The sequence below is a fragment of the Eulemur rufifrons genome, chromosome 4 (genome assembly GCF_041146395.1).
Source record: "Eulemur rufifrons isolate Redbay chromosome 4, OSU_ERuf_1, whole genome shotgun sequence".
NCBI lineage: Eukaryota > Metazoa > Chordata > Mammalia > Primates > Lemuridae > Eulemur > Eulemur rufifrons.
Window position 1 is genome coordinate 82,357,931 of NC_090986.1, and position 14,119 is coordinate 82,372,049.

Consider the following 14,119-nt stretch of genomic DNA (forward strand, 5'->3'; position numbering starts at 1 on the left):
ATGTTCCTGATGCCAGCCTCTTCCGAGTTAAACAGTGGGCAGAACTTCTTAGCTCAGTGGATGGCCAATCCTTCCCGGGCTGGGGTCATATTAAATCGTGAATTTCCTATATTGGAAGCAGATGAAGAAAAGCGAGCAGCTGCGGACGTTTCTACCAGCTTTCCTATTAAAGCCACACGTTTTTCTAATAGCTTCAGCTTTATAAGTGAAGAAGATTCACTTCCTGAAGAACAGAGGTTGGAGTCTAACAGCCCTTACAAACTACAATCAGATAAATCTGAAACCCGTACAGTCTTTCCATTAATTAAAAAGGGACCACAAATAGCAGCATGTCAGGATGCTCCTGGACACCAGGAAGATGATAAACTTAACTTTATCCCAGATCCTGCAAATGAATTCAAAGAAGTGGCTTACAAAGACCCACTTTTTAAAAAACTTGAACAGGTACAGTGGGATTTGGCCTGTGTATTCGTGTTATTGCAGGTTTCTCTTTATGTAGTAAAGTCATCTGTTCCAGGTCCTCTTGTTTTTTTACTCTAAACTCCTCAAAATGCCAGATTTTGCCTTTTGTCTAACGTGAAACACTAAAATGTGTTTAGTATGTAAATTTATATCTTTAAGTTGCTGCCCCATTGGTAAAACTAGTTTAGAAATGGTTGATCAAGTATTAGAGGGGAAAAGTTGATGTACTGATCCATCCTTTTTTAAGAATCAAAGGATTTATATAGCTTTTTCTGTTTCTTAGTTGAGATAGTTGACATAATTTCCTTCAGAAGGAATTGGTTTTGTTTTATTTATTTATTTATTTATTTTAAATTTAACACTGCTGGCCCAGGGGGCGGGTCTGCCACTTGCGACTGGGCATGCCGGGGTCGTGGCCGCTGCTGGCCTGTGCTGCGGCCCCGGGGTGCCGCGGGCGGCTGAGGCGGCCGTGTGGACTGTCCCAGGAATTGGATTTCAGAGGTTTTTTTTGTTAGAATTAAAAAAAAAAAAAAAGCCTACAGCACCCTGTATTCCCAGGTTGTCTCCTATCCAAATACCATCCAGGACCAACCCTGCTTAGCTTCTGAGATGAGAAAAGATCGGGCGCCTTCAGGGAGTGGATTTTAGAGTTTTAAAGGCAGATTTGTTACTTACGGATCTCTCTCTGAAACTTTTTATCAGGGAAGATATGAGAAGGGAAGTGGGGGGATTAAGATAAATATATGAAGCAAGAGTCCATGAGAAATGTGAAGTTGGTTTAATAAAGTTAATTTTACATTTAAAAAGCTGAAAGAAGTACAGCAGAAGAAGCAGGAGCAACTGAAGAGGCAACAGTTAGAGCAACTGCAAAGACTCATGGAAGAACAAGAGAAGCTGCTCACCATGGTGTCTGGGCAGCACACACTTCCAGGTACGCTTGGCCCACACAGGGCCTCAGTCCCATGAGAAACAGTTACGTGTATTTCTCCCTGTAGTTGTTTGACAGGTCATTTCTGTCATTCCTCTGTCATATGCTATAAACTCCAGTTTCTTAAGAGGCCAAGCAGGGATGTGTGAAGTGATGGTGTTGTAATCTTAATATAACTGGGACAGGTAGGAGCTGTGGCATTCTGACATGTGCCTGCCTTGCTTAAAAGCATTCATGTTTGTTTTTTTGGGAAAAAAAAAAAAAAAAAAAAAAAGCCCTGTGGAAGGAAAGCCAAATGTGGCCCAGAGCTACTGGTATCCAACCCCTGCCTCATGAATGAAAACTGTTTGGCATCGTAAAGGTAAATATGTGTAGGAGCCGTTCTGTTCAACTGAAGAACCACACCAAACATACATTCTGTGGAAGTAGGTGACAGTGTTCTGTTGGATGCTGCATCAGTTAACAGAAAGCATCATGTACTAATCAGGGAAAAAAACTGTTGAAATGTGATTTGTAGCAGTGGTTTGAATGTTTTTTTTTTTTTTCCACACTTGATAGTAACAAAAATATTTAAAATCATGACTTACAATGACAAAGAAATTTCATATTATCAGTCCTTATTGGTGTTCCTGGCATGTAGTAAGGATATTTTCTATTTTGTTTATTTTAATTCTGTCATTTTAAAAAATGCCAGTCATGACTTGTTGCATGTGATGATAAAATTACTAATGGATTCTGTCCCACAGTTTGAAAAACCACGAGCTAGAGCAGTGTGTTTGCTTTTTGGTGCTGTTTTTTAAGAGACATTTACTGATTCAGGAAAGTGCCTGTTGTGTTCAGAGATTATGCTGGTCATTGAGAATACAAGGAAGAAAAAACACTGGCAAACGAGTGTGCAAAGTGTGGCTGGGTGCAGGGGTGGGGTAGGTCGTGGTCATGAGAAATTGCAAGTAAAGAATGGCTTAGGAAATTTGGATATATTTATCTTGGTTAGGATACAGAACATGTGGTATGTATCTTAAAATACTTGAATGGTTTGAAGTTTCCTTATGGAATACATAAGAAGAATAATCAAGACACGTGAATAATAGCCATGATACTTAAAGTAGAACCAGCATTATGGCAGAGTGATAGGGAAGCGGATTTCAAAGCTATTAATATAAGACTAGCCCCATTCAGTCATGGGGCAGTTTGCTTTGGGGCAGTGTTTTTCAAACTTTTTGGTCTCAGGGCCCCTTAGCACTCTTAAATTATTGAGGACCTCAAAGAACTTTTGTTATATGGCTTTATTTATCAGTAATTTACTGCATTAGAAATTAAAACCGAGACATTTAAAGACTAATTCATTTAAAATAATAAACCAAATATATGTTATTGTAACATTTTTAAATGAAAAATCTTTTCAGAAACAAAAGTCATTGAGAAAAATGACATTGTTTTTATATTTGAAAGTTTCTAACTTCTGGCTTATAATAAGTCAGCCACTTCTCATATCTACTTTTGCGTTCAGTCTCTTGAATTATATTGTTTTGGCATGTGAAAAATTCCAGCTTCACATGGGTATATACATAGTTGGAAAAAAGAGAGGAGTATTTTAGTAGCCTTTTCGGTAATTGTGGTTATTCTTCTTTGATATTATACCTTAACTCAACAGGTAGTCATTTCTTAGTTACGGAATCTGAAACCATATTAATGAACTTTTACTATGTACTCTATTACATTGAATATATTTAGTAATTAAATAATATATAATTAATACATTAAAATATATTGAATATCTTGACATTTTGAGTGGATTTTTTCTGATGCATGTTCTGGTACACTGGTCATTTGGAAAATAGTGGTTCACTAAATTATGTATGTCTTGAAAATGTTAACATGCTACACTCAATATCACCACCAGTCACATCTTAAAAACCTTAAGGAATTGTTAAGCTTTTAAGCTCATGGTAGTGAATGTGTTTTCCAAAATGCAAATTTTTATTTGAAGGGTCAAATTTTATCATTGGCAGCAAATACCGTCAGTTGTTTTCTTTGAAGTGACTGGCTCACTTGTTTCTTTTTTAAGAAAATGTCTGCCAAATACCCACATTTAAATAATCATAATTTGTCATTCATTCATTCAAGTAAAAATGGTGTTCCTTAAAAGAAGTGGCTAGTTGTGTTTGCAGTTAACGGCACAGCCATATCTTGGTTTGCCGCAAAAGTAAATTGTGCATACTTCCCATTTTGTCTGATAAAATGTTCAAAATACATGTGCTTAATGGTTGAGGTTTACTAAAATTAATTTTTGCTATTTTATTAGGACATTCTTATGTAAAACTTTTTTTAAACTATGAGTGCATGGTGGTGACAAATACAGTGACCGCTAGGACTCGGGCGCTGCTGTCCAGCTTTGAGCAGAGGCTCCAGCAGTTTTCCATTTTGCTTTTGCACCATCAGTGCATATTCTGTGAAAATAATTTTGTCCTGGTGGATGCCCTGAAAAAGTCTTGGAGACCTGCAAGAGTACCTAGACCACACTTCGAGAACGGTGCTTCATCAAAGACTTCTTCAGGCTGAAGTGGGATGACTGTTGGTCAAAAATATTTACGTGGGGGAAGGTGTTGCTGTGAAGGACGGGAGGTTGAAGCTGGTGTTCAGTGAGGCACTGCCTGATTTTTCTTCTTTTATTTTTGGGCTGGGGTGAGGTAGATGAGTGACAGGTGGCAGTGGCTGTTGTATAAATCACTTCCCATTGTGTCTTCACTTCCAAATTTAGACTAGACAACCCGGGAAAGCTGAGGGCTGGCAGCAGGGCTCCCGGGCGGCACAGCAGCCCCGAGAAGTGTGGTTTCGAGATGGAGAGAAGGAGCAGCTTCTGTGTTTATTGCATTATTTCAAAAGCAGAGACTTAAGAAACAGAAAGTAACACAGAAAACTTAGAAACTAAAGAAAAATGCAAAAAGGAAAGTCACCCATAATTCCACCACTCGATGAAGTGTAAAGGGCAGTTATTGGTTATTAGGGAACAACAGCATGGTTAGCATCATAACCTGCATTGGTGCTCTGTGTCCAATGTGCAGTCACAGGGCTGCAGAGTTGACAGCTGCGTGTCCTCACAGATGGAACAGGAATGGCCATCTGGAGTTAGGTGGTGCTGCGGCTCTGCTGTGCCCATGCTGTCTGCACAGAAAGTCTCGTCTAAATATGCCCTTAAAATTATATGAAGTTCATTTTGGAATTTGAAAGTTTCATGATTTTGTTAAACACTGCTTCCTAATAAGGAGAAAAAAAATACTTTTATCATTGTGGGGAAGACTGTGGGGGTGGGGTCACTAATGGGTAGAGAAGAGAAAATGTGGAAGGACGTCATCAGCTCTGTTGATTTTCTTAATTGCAAGGTTTGACTTTCCTGCCTGATGATCAGAAGCATAGATCTCCAGCAAGTTCAGGGACAGGAGAGCGAGCCACGCCCTTCTCACCACCGTATGTCTTCCCGAATCAAACCCAAGAAAAAACACACTCTTCCAGTATTTTATCCAATGAACAAAACAATTTCTGTAGAACTACTCAGGAAGATTTTGTCTTAACTTCAAAAGGCGCACAGCATCAAGAAGCACTTGTGAAAAAAAATGATTTGAAGGAAGAAAACCATAACCATCCTTCAGGTGAATTACTTATGTTTCTTTCTTCTGTGTTTGACTAACCATGTTACCACGTTAAAGTGAGACACGAGAAGGCCTTTCTGCATGTTTTTTATTTTATGTTATTTTGTATTGGTTTTTGTGCCTTTTTTTTTTTGTATTTTCTTGGAGGCAGGGTCTTGGTATGTTGCCCAGGCTGGACTTGAACTCCTGCATTCAAGCAGTCCTCCTGCTTCAGCTTCCCAAGTAACTGGGACTACAGGTGTTCACCACTGTGCCTGGCTCTTTCTGCATTTTGTTTTTTTCCTGTCTCCTGTAGCTTTAATATAAGGTCCCACATGCCACACAGCTGCTGAGTTTGGCTTGGACCCAGAATCGGACTAGGATTTGTCTTTCTAAGAACAATTGCCATGCTCATGTTAACTTCAAACCTTGTATGGTAGCATGGGTCTTCAGAAGGGGATGCAGCGACTTCTGCATGTACCATTTTTCTTTGAGAGCTTAGAAACAGCTTGGGGTTAATTTAAAAATGTGTGTGGTGGTGGTGGGGGGCCTGGTGAGATGAGAAAGATGAGAAATGTGAGAAATAGATTGGTGATGGGAGTTACTTACTCCTAAAAGAAATCCCCTCTAACCCAGACACTCGGGTTGTCTTCACTGCCCTTCTGTATTCTTAGCACCCAGCGTGTCCCTGCCAGAGACCTGGTGCCCAGTGTTCGATGCTATGAACTCATGGAGTGCACTGGGCATTGTGGAGGTATTTTTTTCTAGTCTATTTTTTAAGTCCTGTTCCTTCCTCATTCTTCCAAGCCGCCCCCGCCCCCCGTTTTATTGTAATTATAAAATTTTGTATAATAATATTCTATCCTTTTCCTACTCAACATGAAAAATTCTCATTAGCATGTTCTGTAGTCTTCATAACCATAATTTTAGTGGTTGTCATTATTACGCTAGCCGTGAAATATTAGTATTTTATGTTCTTTGTAGTTGGACAAAATTGTTTCCAGTATTTTAAGAATTTAATTTAATTTTTAATTTTAATGATGTTTTCATGAATGTGCTCCTTTGAGTTAAATTATAGGAAAATACGAATAATATAACAAAAGGTTTCTATACTTACTATTTAGGATTGGGCACCTTTGTGCATAATGCCCTATTCTTAATTTAGAGTTAATTCCTTGATATGGAAAGCTCAAATGTCTTTTTCTTTTTTTTATACAATATACTTCCTAACTTTTTATTTTGGAAAATTTTAAATATCCAGAAAAGTTGAAAGACCACTGCAATGATTTCTAATATACCCACTACCTAAATTCAGCAGTTAATATTTTGCCCTATTTACTTTTTCAGTATATGTGTGTGTGTATATCTGTATTTATATCTATATCTGTACCTATATATCTGTATGTGTATAATTTGGTAAACCATTTCCCGAAAAGTAACATGTAGACATCATGTTACTTCATTCCAGTTGTTTCAGTATGCATCAAGTAAAAATTAGGGCATTGATCTATATATCCACAATGCCATTGTCATACCTGAGGAAATTAATAATAATTCTTTAGTATTCAAGTCCATTTTGAAATTCCAAAAATGTTTTTTAAAGGTGTTTTTTTTTTTTTTTTTTTTTTTAAAAACAGAATCCAATCAAGTTCATGCATATCCAGTCAAATTCATGCATGTTGCTTGGTTACCTTTTTAGTCTTTTTTATACTAGAAGAGCCCACGCTTTTTTTTTTTTTTCCCCACTAACTTTTGAAGAATGTCAAGTGTCTTAATTGGGTTTGGTGGTTTCTCTGTATCATATTAAAGAAATCCTTGAATATTCTCAAGTCTTTGGCATACTTGTAATTAAAATTCTTTTTAGCATGGTAACTTGTAAAATTCTCATGTTTTAAGACTTTGATCTGTTTTTTTTAAACTAAATTCTTCCTGATTTTTATCGTAGGAGAAGGTATTTTATCATGTTGGGAGAAAATGACGGAACAAATTCAGGAAGGGAATGATATGAACTTAAAAAAAATTGGTGATTCCTCAGAAGTGGTTAATATTGAAGAAAGGTATTGTTCATGTTGAAAGGAATAAGAACTGTGACAGTTTACTATAACATCTAGTCTTTATTATTGAGTACTTTCTTTGTTTGAAAGATCCATGCTTTGTTTTTGCTTGAATATGCTTTTCTTAAATATACCATGTTGTCACTAATCAATTGCTTGAATATGCTTTTAAGTATAAGGTTGAAGATACAACTTATCGCATGCTGTTAACAAAAGAAAGAGGTTAGGAGGTACATCAAAGTAGCTTTGACATTGCATTGGAAGAACTGAGTAAACTTTTTTCATTTAAGAGAAGCATCTGTATAAAATTAATCTTCTCTCAAATAGTTGAATCCTATTTTGGAGAAGAGAAAAATTAGTATTGGAGTCTCACATTTGGTGTCATTTATAAATTATAATTGAATAGTTAGTTTAGTTATGGAATTTAAAAATGTTATGGCAAAAATAAAGTATTTCATCTTTTAAATAGGTTGTTATTTTATTATACATTTGAAATATTTTAATGTATGTTATGGTATGGATGAAATAACATTTCTGATAATTGCTCTACTTCCACTGTGAGGACCTTTGTTAACTTAAAAAAATGCATGCATACTTAATGAACTATTTTTGAAATATATTTTAAAGTTACATAATAAGTATGTTACTCCAAAAATTAATCTACAGTTAGTAGATGGACTTCAGAAGCGTTCTTGAGGACCCCTCAATCATGTGCAGAGTGTTGTGTGTTTCTGTATTTCGGGCATGGTGTGGGGGATTGTAGCTTTTGTTAGATTCTCAAAGGGAGTCCCTGACTTTGTAAAAGGTTAGTTCTCAGTATTGTCAAGGGTGTCTATATCAGGCACACTAAATGTAAAATATTCACACATTATGGTTTGCATGTTAAATAATTGTTTTTATGGTTAGGCCCATTAAAGCTGCTATCAGAGAACGGAAACAGACATTTGAAGACTACTTAGAAGAACAAATTCGGTTGGAAGAACAAGAACTGAAACAAAAACAGCTAAGGGTTAGCATTTGCACTATTTTAATTAAATTATTCTAAGGCTTTAGAGATTTATTTGTAATTTGCTTTAAAAATAGCTTTGAGATTACTTGGATATACCAGAATTAATTCAAATAATGTCCTTTTATTTTAGGATGCAGAAGGACCATTGCTAATCAAAGTAAAACCAAAACAACCATTCTTGAAACGAGGAGAAGGTTTAGCTAGATTTACTAATGCTAAATCTAAGTTTCAAAAAGGAAAAGAAAGCAAACTAGTGACTAACCAGAGCACTTCAGAGGACCAACCTCTGTTTAAAATAGACAGACAACAATTCCAGCGGAAAACTGCTCTTATAAATAAAGAACTGTGTGCAGAGCACCCTACTGTTAAAAAGGACAATAAATCTAGAACCAAGAGTGGTTCTGTCACCCTCAGTCAGAAGCCAAAAGTGCTTAAGAGTAATAATAGGAAAAATTTCTCTCCGTCAGTAGTGAAAATACAGACCTCGAAGAAATGTGATGGGCAGTTTAGAGACCAGATCAAAGTAGAAAAGAAAGTTGAATCTAATGATAAAGAAAATGTACCTGAGTGTACAAAACCTTGTGATACTGGTTGCAAAGTGTGGAATAAGACACAAAGTAAAGACAGGCTTCCTCTTTCAACAGGGCCTGTCAGCTGTGTGACTTCTAAGAGCTCAATAAGTGAGACCATGAAAGAGGTGGAATCTTCTCTTGATGTTTCTCTTCAGAAAAAGTTAGAGAATTGGGAACGAGAAAAAGAAAAGGAAAATTTGGAATTAGATGAATTTTTGTTTTTAGAAAAAGCTGCTGATGAAATATCATTTTCTAGTAATTCCTCATTTGTGCTGAAAATCTTAGAAAGGGACCAGCAGATCTGCAGAGGTCACCGAATGTCTTCCACCCCTGTCAAAGCTGTGCAGCAGGAGAAGACGGATCTGGCAGATCCCGTAATTCAGTGCAACCGCAGTGAGGAGCTGGACCATACTGCACGTGAGAGTAAAGGTGGGTGTGAGGTCACCCCCAAACAGGTTGGCTCAGTGTCCTTACCTGACGCATTGAGGGAACAGTCTTGTGAAATCAGTAGGAAAGCCTTCCACAAGAGCACTTCTGAAAATCAGACTCGGTGGAATGCGAGCGATGATGAAGGTGTTACAAACAGTGACAGTAGCACCGACTCTGAGGAGCAGCTTGATGTTACCATAAAACCATTGACTGAGGATAGAGAAAGGGGTTTCAGCGGCAGAGAGGATAGTCCACAAGTCTGCAATGGCAGGGGGCCTTTTAGGGACACCAGGACTCAAGAAGATAAAAGAAGAGATGTTGATCTGGATTTGTCTGATAAAGATTATAGTAGTGATGAGTCTATCATAATAGAAAGCATAAAACATAAAGTGTCTGAGTCCTCAAGAAGATCCTCATCTCTAAGTATGAGTAAAATCGACTTTGATGATGAAAGAACTTGGACCGACCTCGAAGAGAATTCATGTCAACATGATGTTATTAAGGATGAAGGCATTTATGGAAGGCCCGCGACACACTGCCCTAGTAAGAGTGAAGTATGTGTCCTGGACAGAACAGTAAAACGGAAAGTTGCACCAGTCAAGAAGGGAGAAGACGTGAACAAGTCCAGGAGGAGCAGAAGTCCTCCTCCTCCATCTGAGTTGATGATGAAATTCTTCCCTTCCTTGAAACCGAAACCAAAGTCAGATTCACACTTGGGAAGTGAACCGAAGTTAAACATAAATCAGGACCAACCACCTGGTGAGTCAGAGCATTATAAAGTGTGGATCAGAATTATAAATTTAACATTTGTTTTATCAGTATGTTGTCAGAATGCTTAAGATCCTAACTTGTTATTCAGTTGGAGTCAAATTAATGGGTGATTTGTGAAAATTTGATTTATTTTGTGGGTCTAAATAATAGTCACTAGTGTAAAAGATTCAGGTGAATTGTGCTTTCAGAGTTTTCCAACCTAGACTTATGTTTTGACTTTCCCAAGGCTTTAAAATTAATCACTTTATATTACGTGAGATAATATTTGTTTCTAAGTTTCCTATTTTCCCCAGACCTCGTCCTGGTCCCTTTTCCCAGAGGTACCAGCATTACTATTTCATTTGTATATTCTAAAGAGTTCACCCATATAAAATTGTGTGTGTGTTATTTCCCTTCTACACAAATGAAAACATGCTGTTTATATGCTGTCCAGCACCTTGATGATAAATTCCTATGTGTTCTAGCACATACACACATCTGCCTCATTCCACTTAATGGCTGTGTAGTATTCAGTTGATTTGATGGGTTTCAAATTCATACTGAAAGACTCCTTTCTTTTATATTATGTTATCTTATAAACTCTTAATGCCTACCACAGCATAGGTGCTTTAAAATATAGATTATAACTTAAACCCGAAGCTATTTTTTTTTTTTTTTTGAGACAGAGTCTCGCTTTGTTGCCCAGGCTAGAGTGAGTGCTGTGGCGTCAGCCTAGCTCACAGCAACCTCAAACTCCTGGGCTTAAACGATCCTCCCGCCTCAGCCTCCCGAGTAGCTGGGACTACAGGCATGCGCCACCATGCCCGGCTAATTTTTTTCTAATATATGTATATTTTAGTTGGCCAGATAATTTCTTTCTATTTTTAGTAGAGACGGGGTCTCGCTCTTGCTCAGGCTGGTCTCGAACTCCTGAGCTCAAACAATCCACCCGCCTCGGCCTCCCAGAGTGCTAGGATTACAGGCGTGAGCCACCGCGCCCGGCGAAGCTATTTTTTTAAAATTTCTAATTTTTAAAACTAATACTTTTTGCAGAAAGTTTGGAAGCTTAAAAAGTATAGAAGCAAAAATATTTATTTATAACTAACCTACCCAAAGGTAATAGCTATGCCTTTTTGGGATATTTCCTTCCAGTCAGTTTTCTTATGGGTTTTTAATGTGATAGAGATGTATGTTATAACTTGTGTCATCCTTTTAGCTTTGTGATATAGGTCAGATTTATTTTCCAAAAGGGTAGTAACTAATTAATAAAATCTTTGTTTCAATTGACGGACAGAAACATTGGCTATTTTACTTTTTTAAATAACAAATTTGATAAGAGAAGAAACTGTTAATTTGCATTTCTTTGATTAGTAGTAGAGGGGAGGGTACACTTTTATTTCGGTGTTGATTAGCCCTTTAGATCTCCTATGAATTATTTATTCATATTCTGAAGCTATTTGCATATTAACATATTAGTCTTTTTAAAAATTGATTTGAGTGATTTCTTTTTGTGTATCATTGATTCTTTGTTAAATTGGTACTCTTGAGGTAGAATAATTTAATTCTTTGTTAAGTTTAGACTGGTTTCCTCTGGAAAGTTAGATCAATTTAATTTTTTTCCCTTTTTGTTATGTGAAGCATTGTTTCTATGGCATTTTAGTGGCACTGGTGTTTGCCATATTCCTGGCTCCTAGTGTTAATAGCTAGCTAATGTTTTTGCTGCTGTAAGGCATTTTGTGAAGTTCAGTATTTATGGCCTGTTTTATAGGTGACAGTGCTCGATCACAGGTTTTGAGAGAGAAAGTTACTGAGTTGGAAACAGAAATAGAAAAATTTAAAGCTGAGAATACATCTTTAGCTAAACTTCGTATTGAACGAGAAAGTGCCTTGGAAAAGCTGAGGTAAGTTTGTGTCTGTAAGTTGGGAAAAAATATACAGTGATTCAATGATATCTTTAAGACTATATATAAAAATTTAAAACATTTTTAATCAATCCAACAAATATAAATGAAAAGGAGGTGAAATCTGTATCACGTAAGTTTTTGTATTAAATAAAATGACCTGGCCGGGCGCGGTGGCTCACGCCTGTAATCCTAGCTCTCTGGGAGGCCGAGGTGGGCGGATCGTTTGAGCTCAGGAGTTCGAGACCAGCCTGAGCAAGAGCAAGACCCCATCTCTACTAAAAATAGAAAGAATTATATGGACAGCTAAAAATATATATAGAAAAAATTAGCCGGGCATGGTGGTGCATGCCTGTAGTCTCAGCTACTCGGGAGGCTGAGACAGGAGGATCGCTTGAGCCCAGGAGTTTGAGGTTGCTGTGAGCTAGGCTGATGCCACGGCACTCACTCTAGCCCGGGCAACAGAGTGAGACTCTGTCTCAAAAAAAAAAAAAAAAAAAAAAAATGACCCAATGTAGTCAAAGATGTGTTAAAGGGGAATTTCCTTAGTGACGAGATCATAAATTGACAACTGAAAAGCAGTCTGGAGCTATGAATTCAAGTGATACCTTGGCTAGTGGATTAGTTTCCTAGGGCTGCTGTAACAAAGTTCCACAACCTGGGTGGCTTCAAACAATAAAAATTTATTTTCTCCTGGTTCTGGAGGCCAGAAGTCCACAGTCAAGGCATCAGCAGCGCCATGCTGTCTCTTCGAGCTGCTGGCCGTCCTTGCTGTTTCTTGGCTTGCAGCTGCAGCACTCTCCTCTCCAGTGTTTTGCTCACATGGCTATCTTCTCTGTGTCTGTGTCTTCATGTGTCATTCTCCTCTGTGTGTGCATCTGTCTCTGTGTCTCTCCTCCTTTTCTCACAGGGACAGCGTTATACACCCTACTCCAGATAACCTCATCTTAACTTTCATCTTAAGTTATATCTGCAAAGACCCTGTTTCCAGTAAGGTCACATTCACAGGGATTAGGACTTACACATAATTGTTTCAGAGGATACAGCTCCACCCACAGCAATCAGCAGTATAACATATGTGGTTTTCCACCCTAGGTCATGATCTGACCTGAAATTTATTGGGTAGCAAAACCTGAACTGGACATACATATTTTTTAAATTGTACTTATTGTCAGTAGTCATAGGTTCTGTTGGAGAAATACTAATGCATTTTATTCCAGGTGTTGCTGGGAATATTGTATAAAATATAGCATACACACCTTTTTTTTATTGTTCTTATTTTAATGCTTGAGGTGAAATCTATACAACTTAACCATTTTGAAGTATACAATTCAGGCCTGACTTCATGAGTGCCTTGCCAAGAAAAATAATAATAACAATAAACAATTCATTGGCATTTAGCGAACCTCTACTTTTTTATCACCCCAGAAGGATGTCCCATATCCATTAATTAATCACTCCCTATTCTCCTCCTTCCCCCACTTCTTGGCTACCACTAATCTGTTTTCTGGCTCTATGGATGTACCTATTCTGAAAATTTCATTTAAAACATACAATGTGTCATCTTTTATGTCTGGCTTCTTTCACTTAGCATAATGTATTCAAGGGTCAGCTGTATTATGGCATGTGTCTATACTTTATTACTTTTTACGGCTGAATAATATTCCACTTGTATTGATATACCACATTTTGCTTATCTGTTGTCCATCATTCATCTGTTGATGGACATATGGGCTTCAACCATTTTGCTGTTGTAACTAATGTTGCTATAAATGTTGTACAAATATCTGTTCAAGTCCCTGCTTCTAATTCTTTCGGGTATATACCTGGGGTAGAAGTGCTGGATCATATGATAATTCTGTACTTGATTTTTTGAGGAACTATCATACTGTTTTCCACAGGAGATGCGCCAGTATACATCTCCACCAGCAATGCATAGGGGTTCTAGTAATTCCATGTCCTTGCCAACACTGGTTATTTCTGTTTTTATAAATAGTCATTGTAGTGAATGTGAAGTGATAATCTTCCTTTTTGTTTAATGAAGGCACTTAGATATAAATTTTCCTCTGAGTACTACTTTTGCTGTATCCCCTAAGTTTTAGTATGTTGTGTTTTCATTCTCATTCATCTCAAAGTATTATTTAATTTCCCTAAGGATTTTCTGTGACCCATTAGGTGTTTAAGAATGTGTTGTGCTTTTCCACATATTTGCTTTCTTTCAGTTTTACTTCTATTGATTTCTTGCATTATTCCATTGTTATTAGAGAATGTACTTTGTATGATTTTAATTATTTTAAATTTATTGAGCTTTGTTTTATGGCCTAATAGTCCATTCTAGAGAATATTCCATGTGCACTTGAAAAGAATGTGCATTCTGCAGTTGTT

At 37.2% G+C, this 14,119-nt stretch overlaps 1 protein-coding gene across 1 annotated transcript in view; it reads left to right on the top strand.

The window, feature by feature from the left end:
• CENPJ (centromere protein J) overlaps window positions 1-14,119 on the top strand; it is a 37,727-nt gene continuing 23,608 nt past the window's right edge. The window contains exons 1-7 of the mRNA XM_069467467.1: window positions 1-444; window positions 1,270-1,393; window positions 4,774-5,040; window positions 6,965-7,076; window positions 7,980-8,082; window positions 8,213-9,842; window positions 11,602-11,734. Of these exons, the coding sequence (XP_069323568.1) occupies window positions 1-444; window positions 1,270-1,393; window positions 4,774-5,040; window positions 6,965-7,076; window positions 7,980-8,082; window positions 8,213-9,842; window positions 11,602-11,734 (2,813 nt within the window). The remainder of the gene's footprint in view (window positions 445-1,269; window positions 1,394-4,773; window positions 5,041-6,964; window positions 7,077-7,979; window positions 8,083-8,212; window positions 9,843-11,601; window positions 11,735-14,119) is intronic.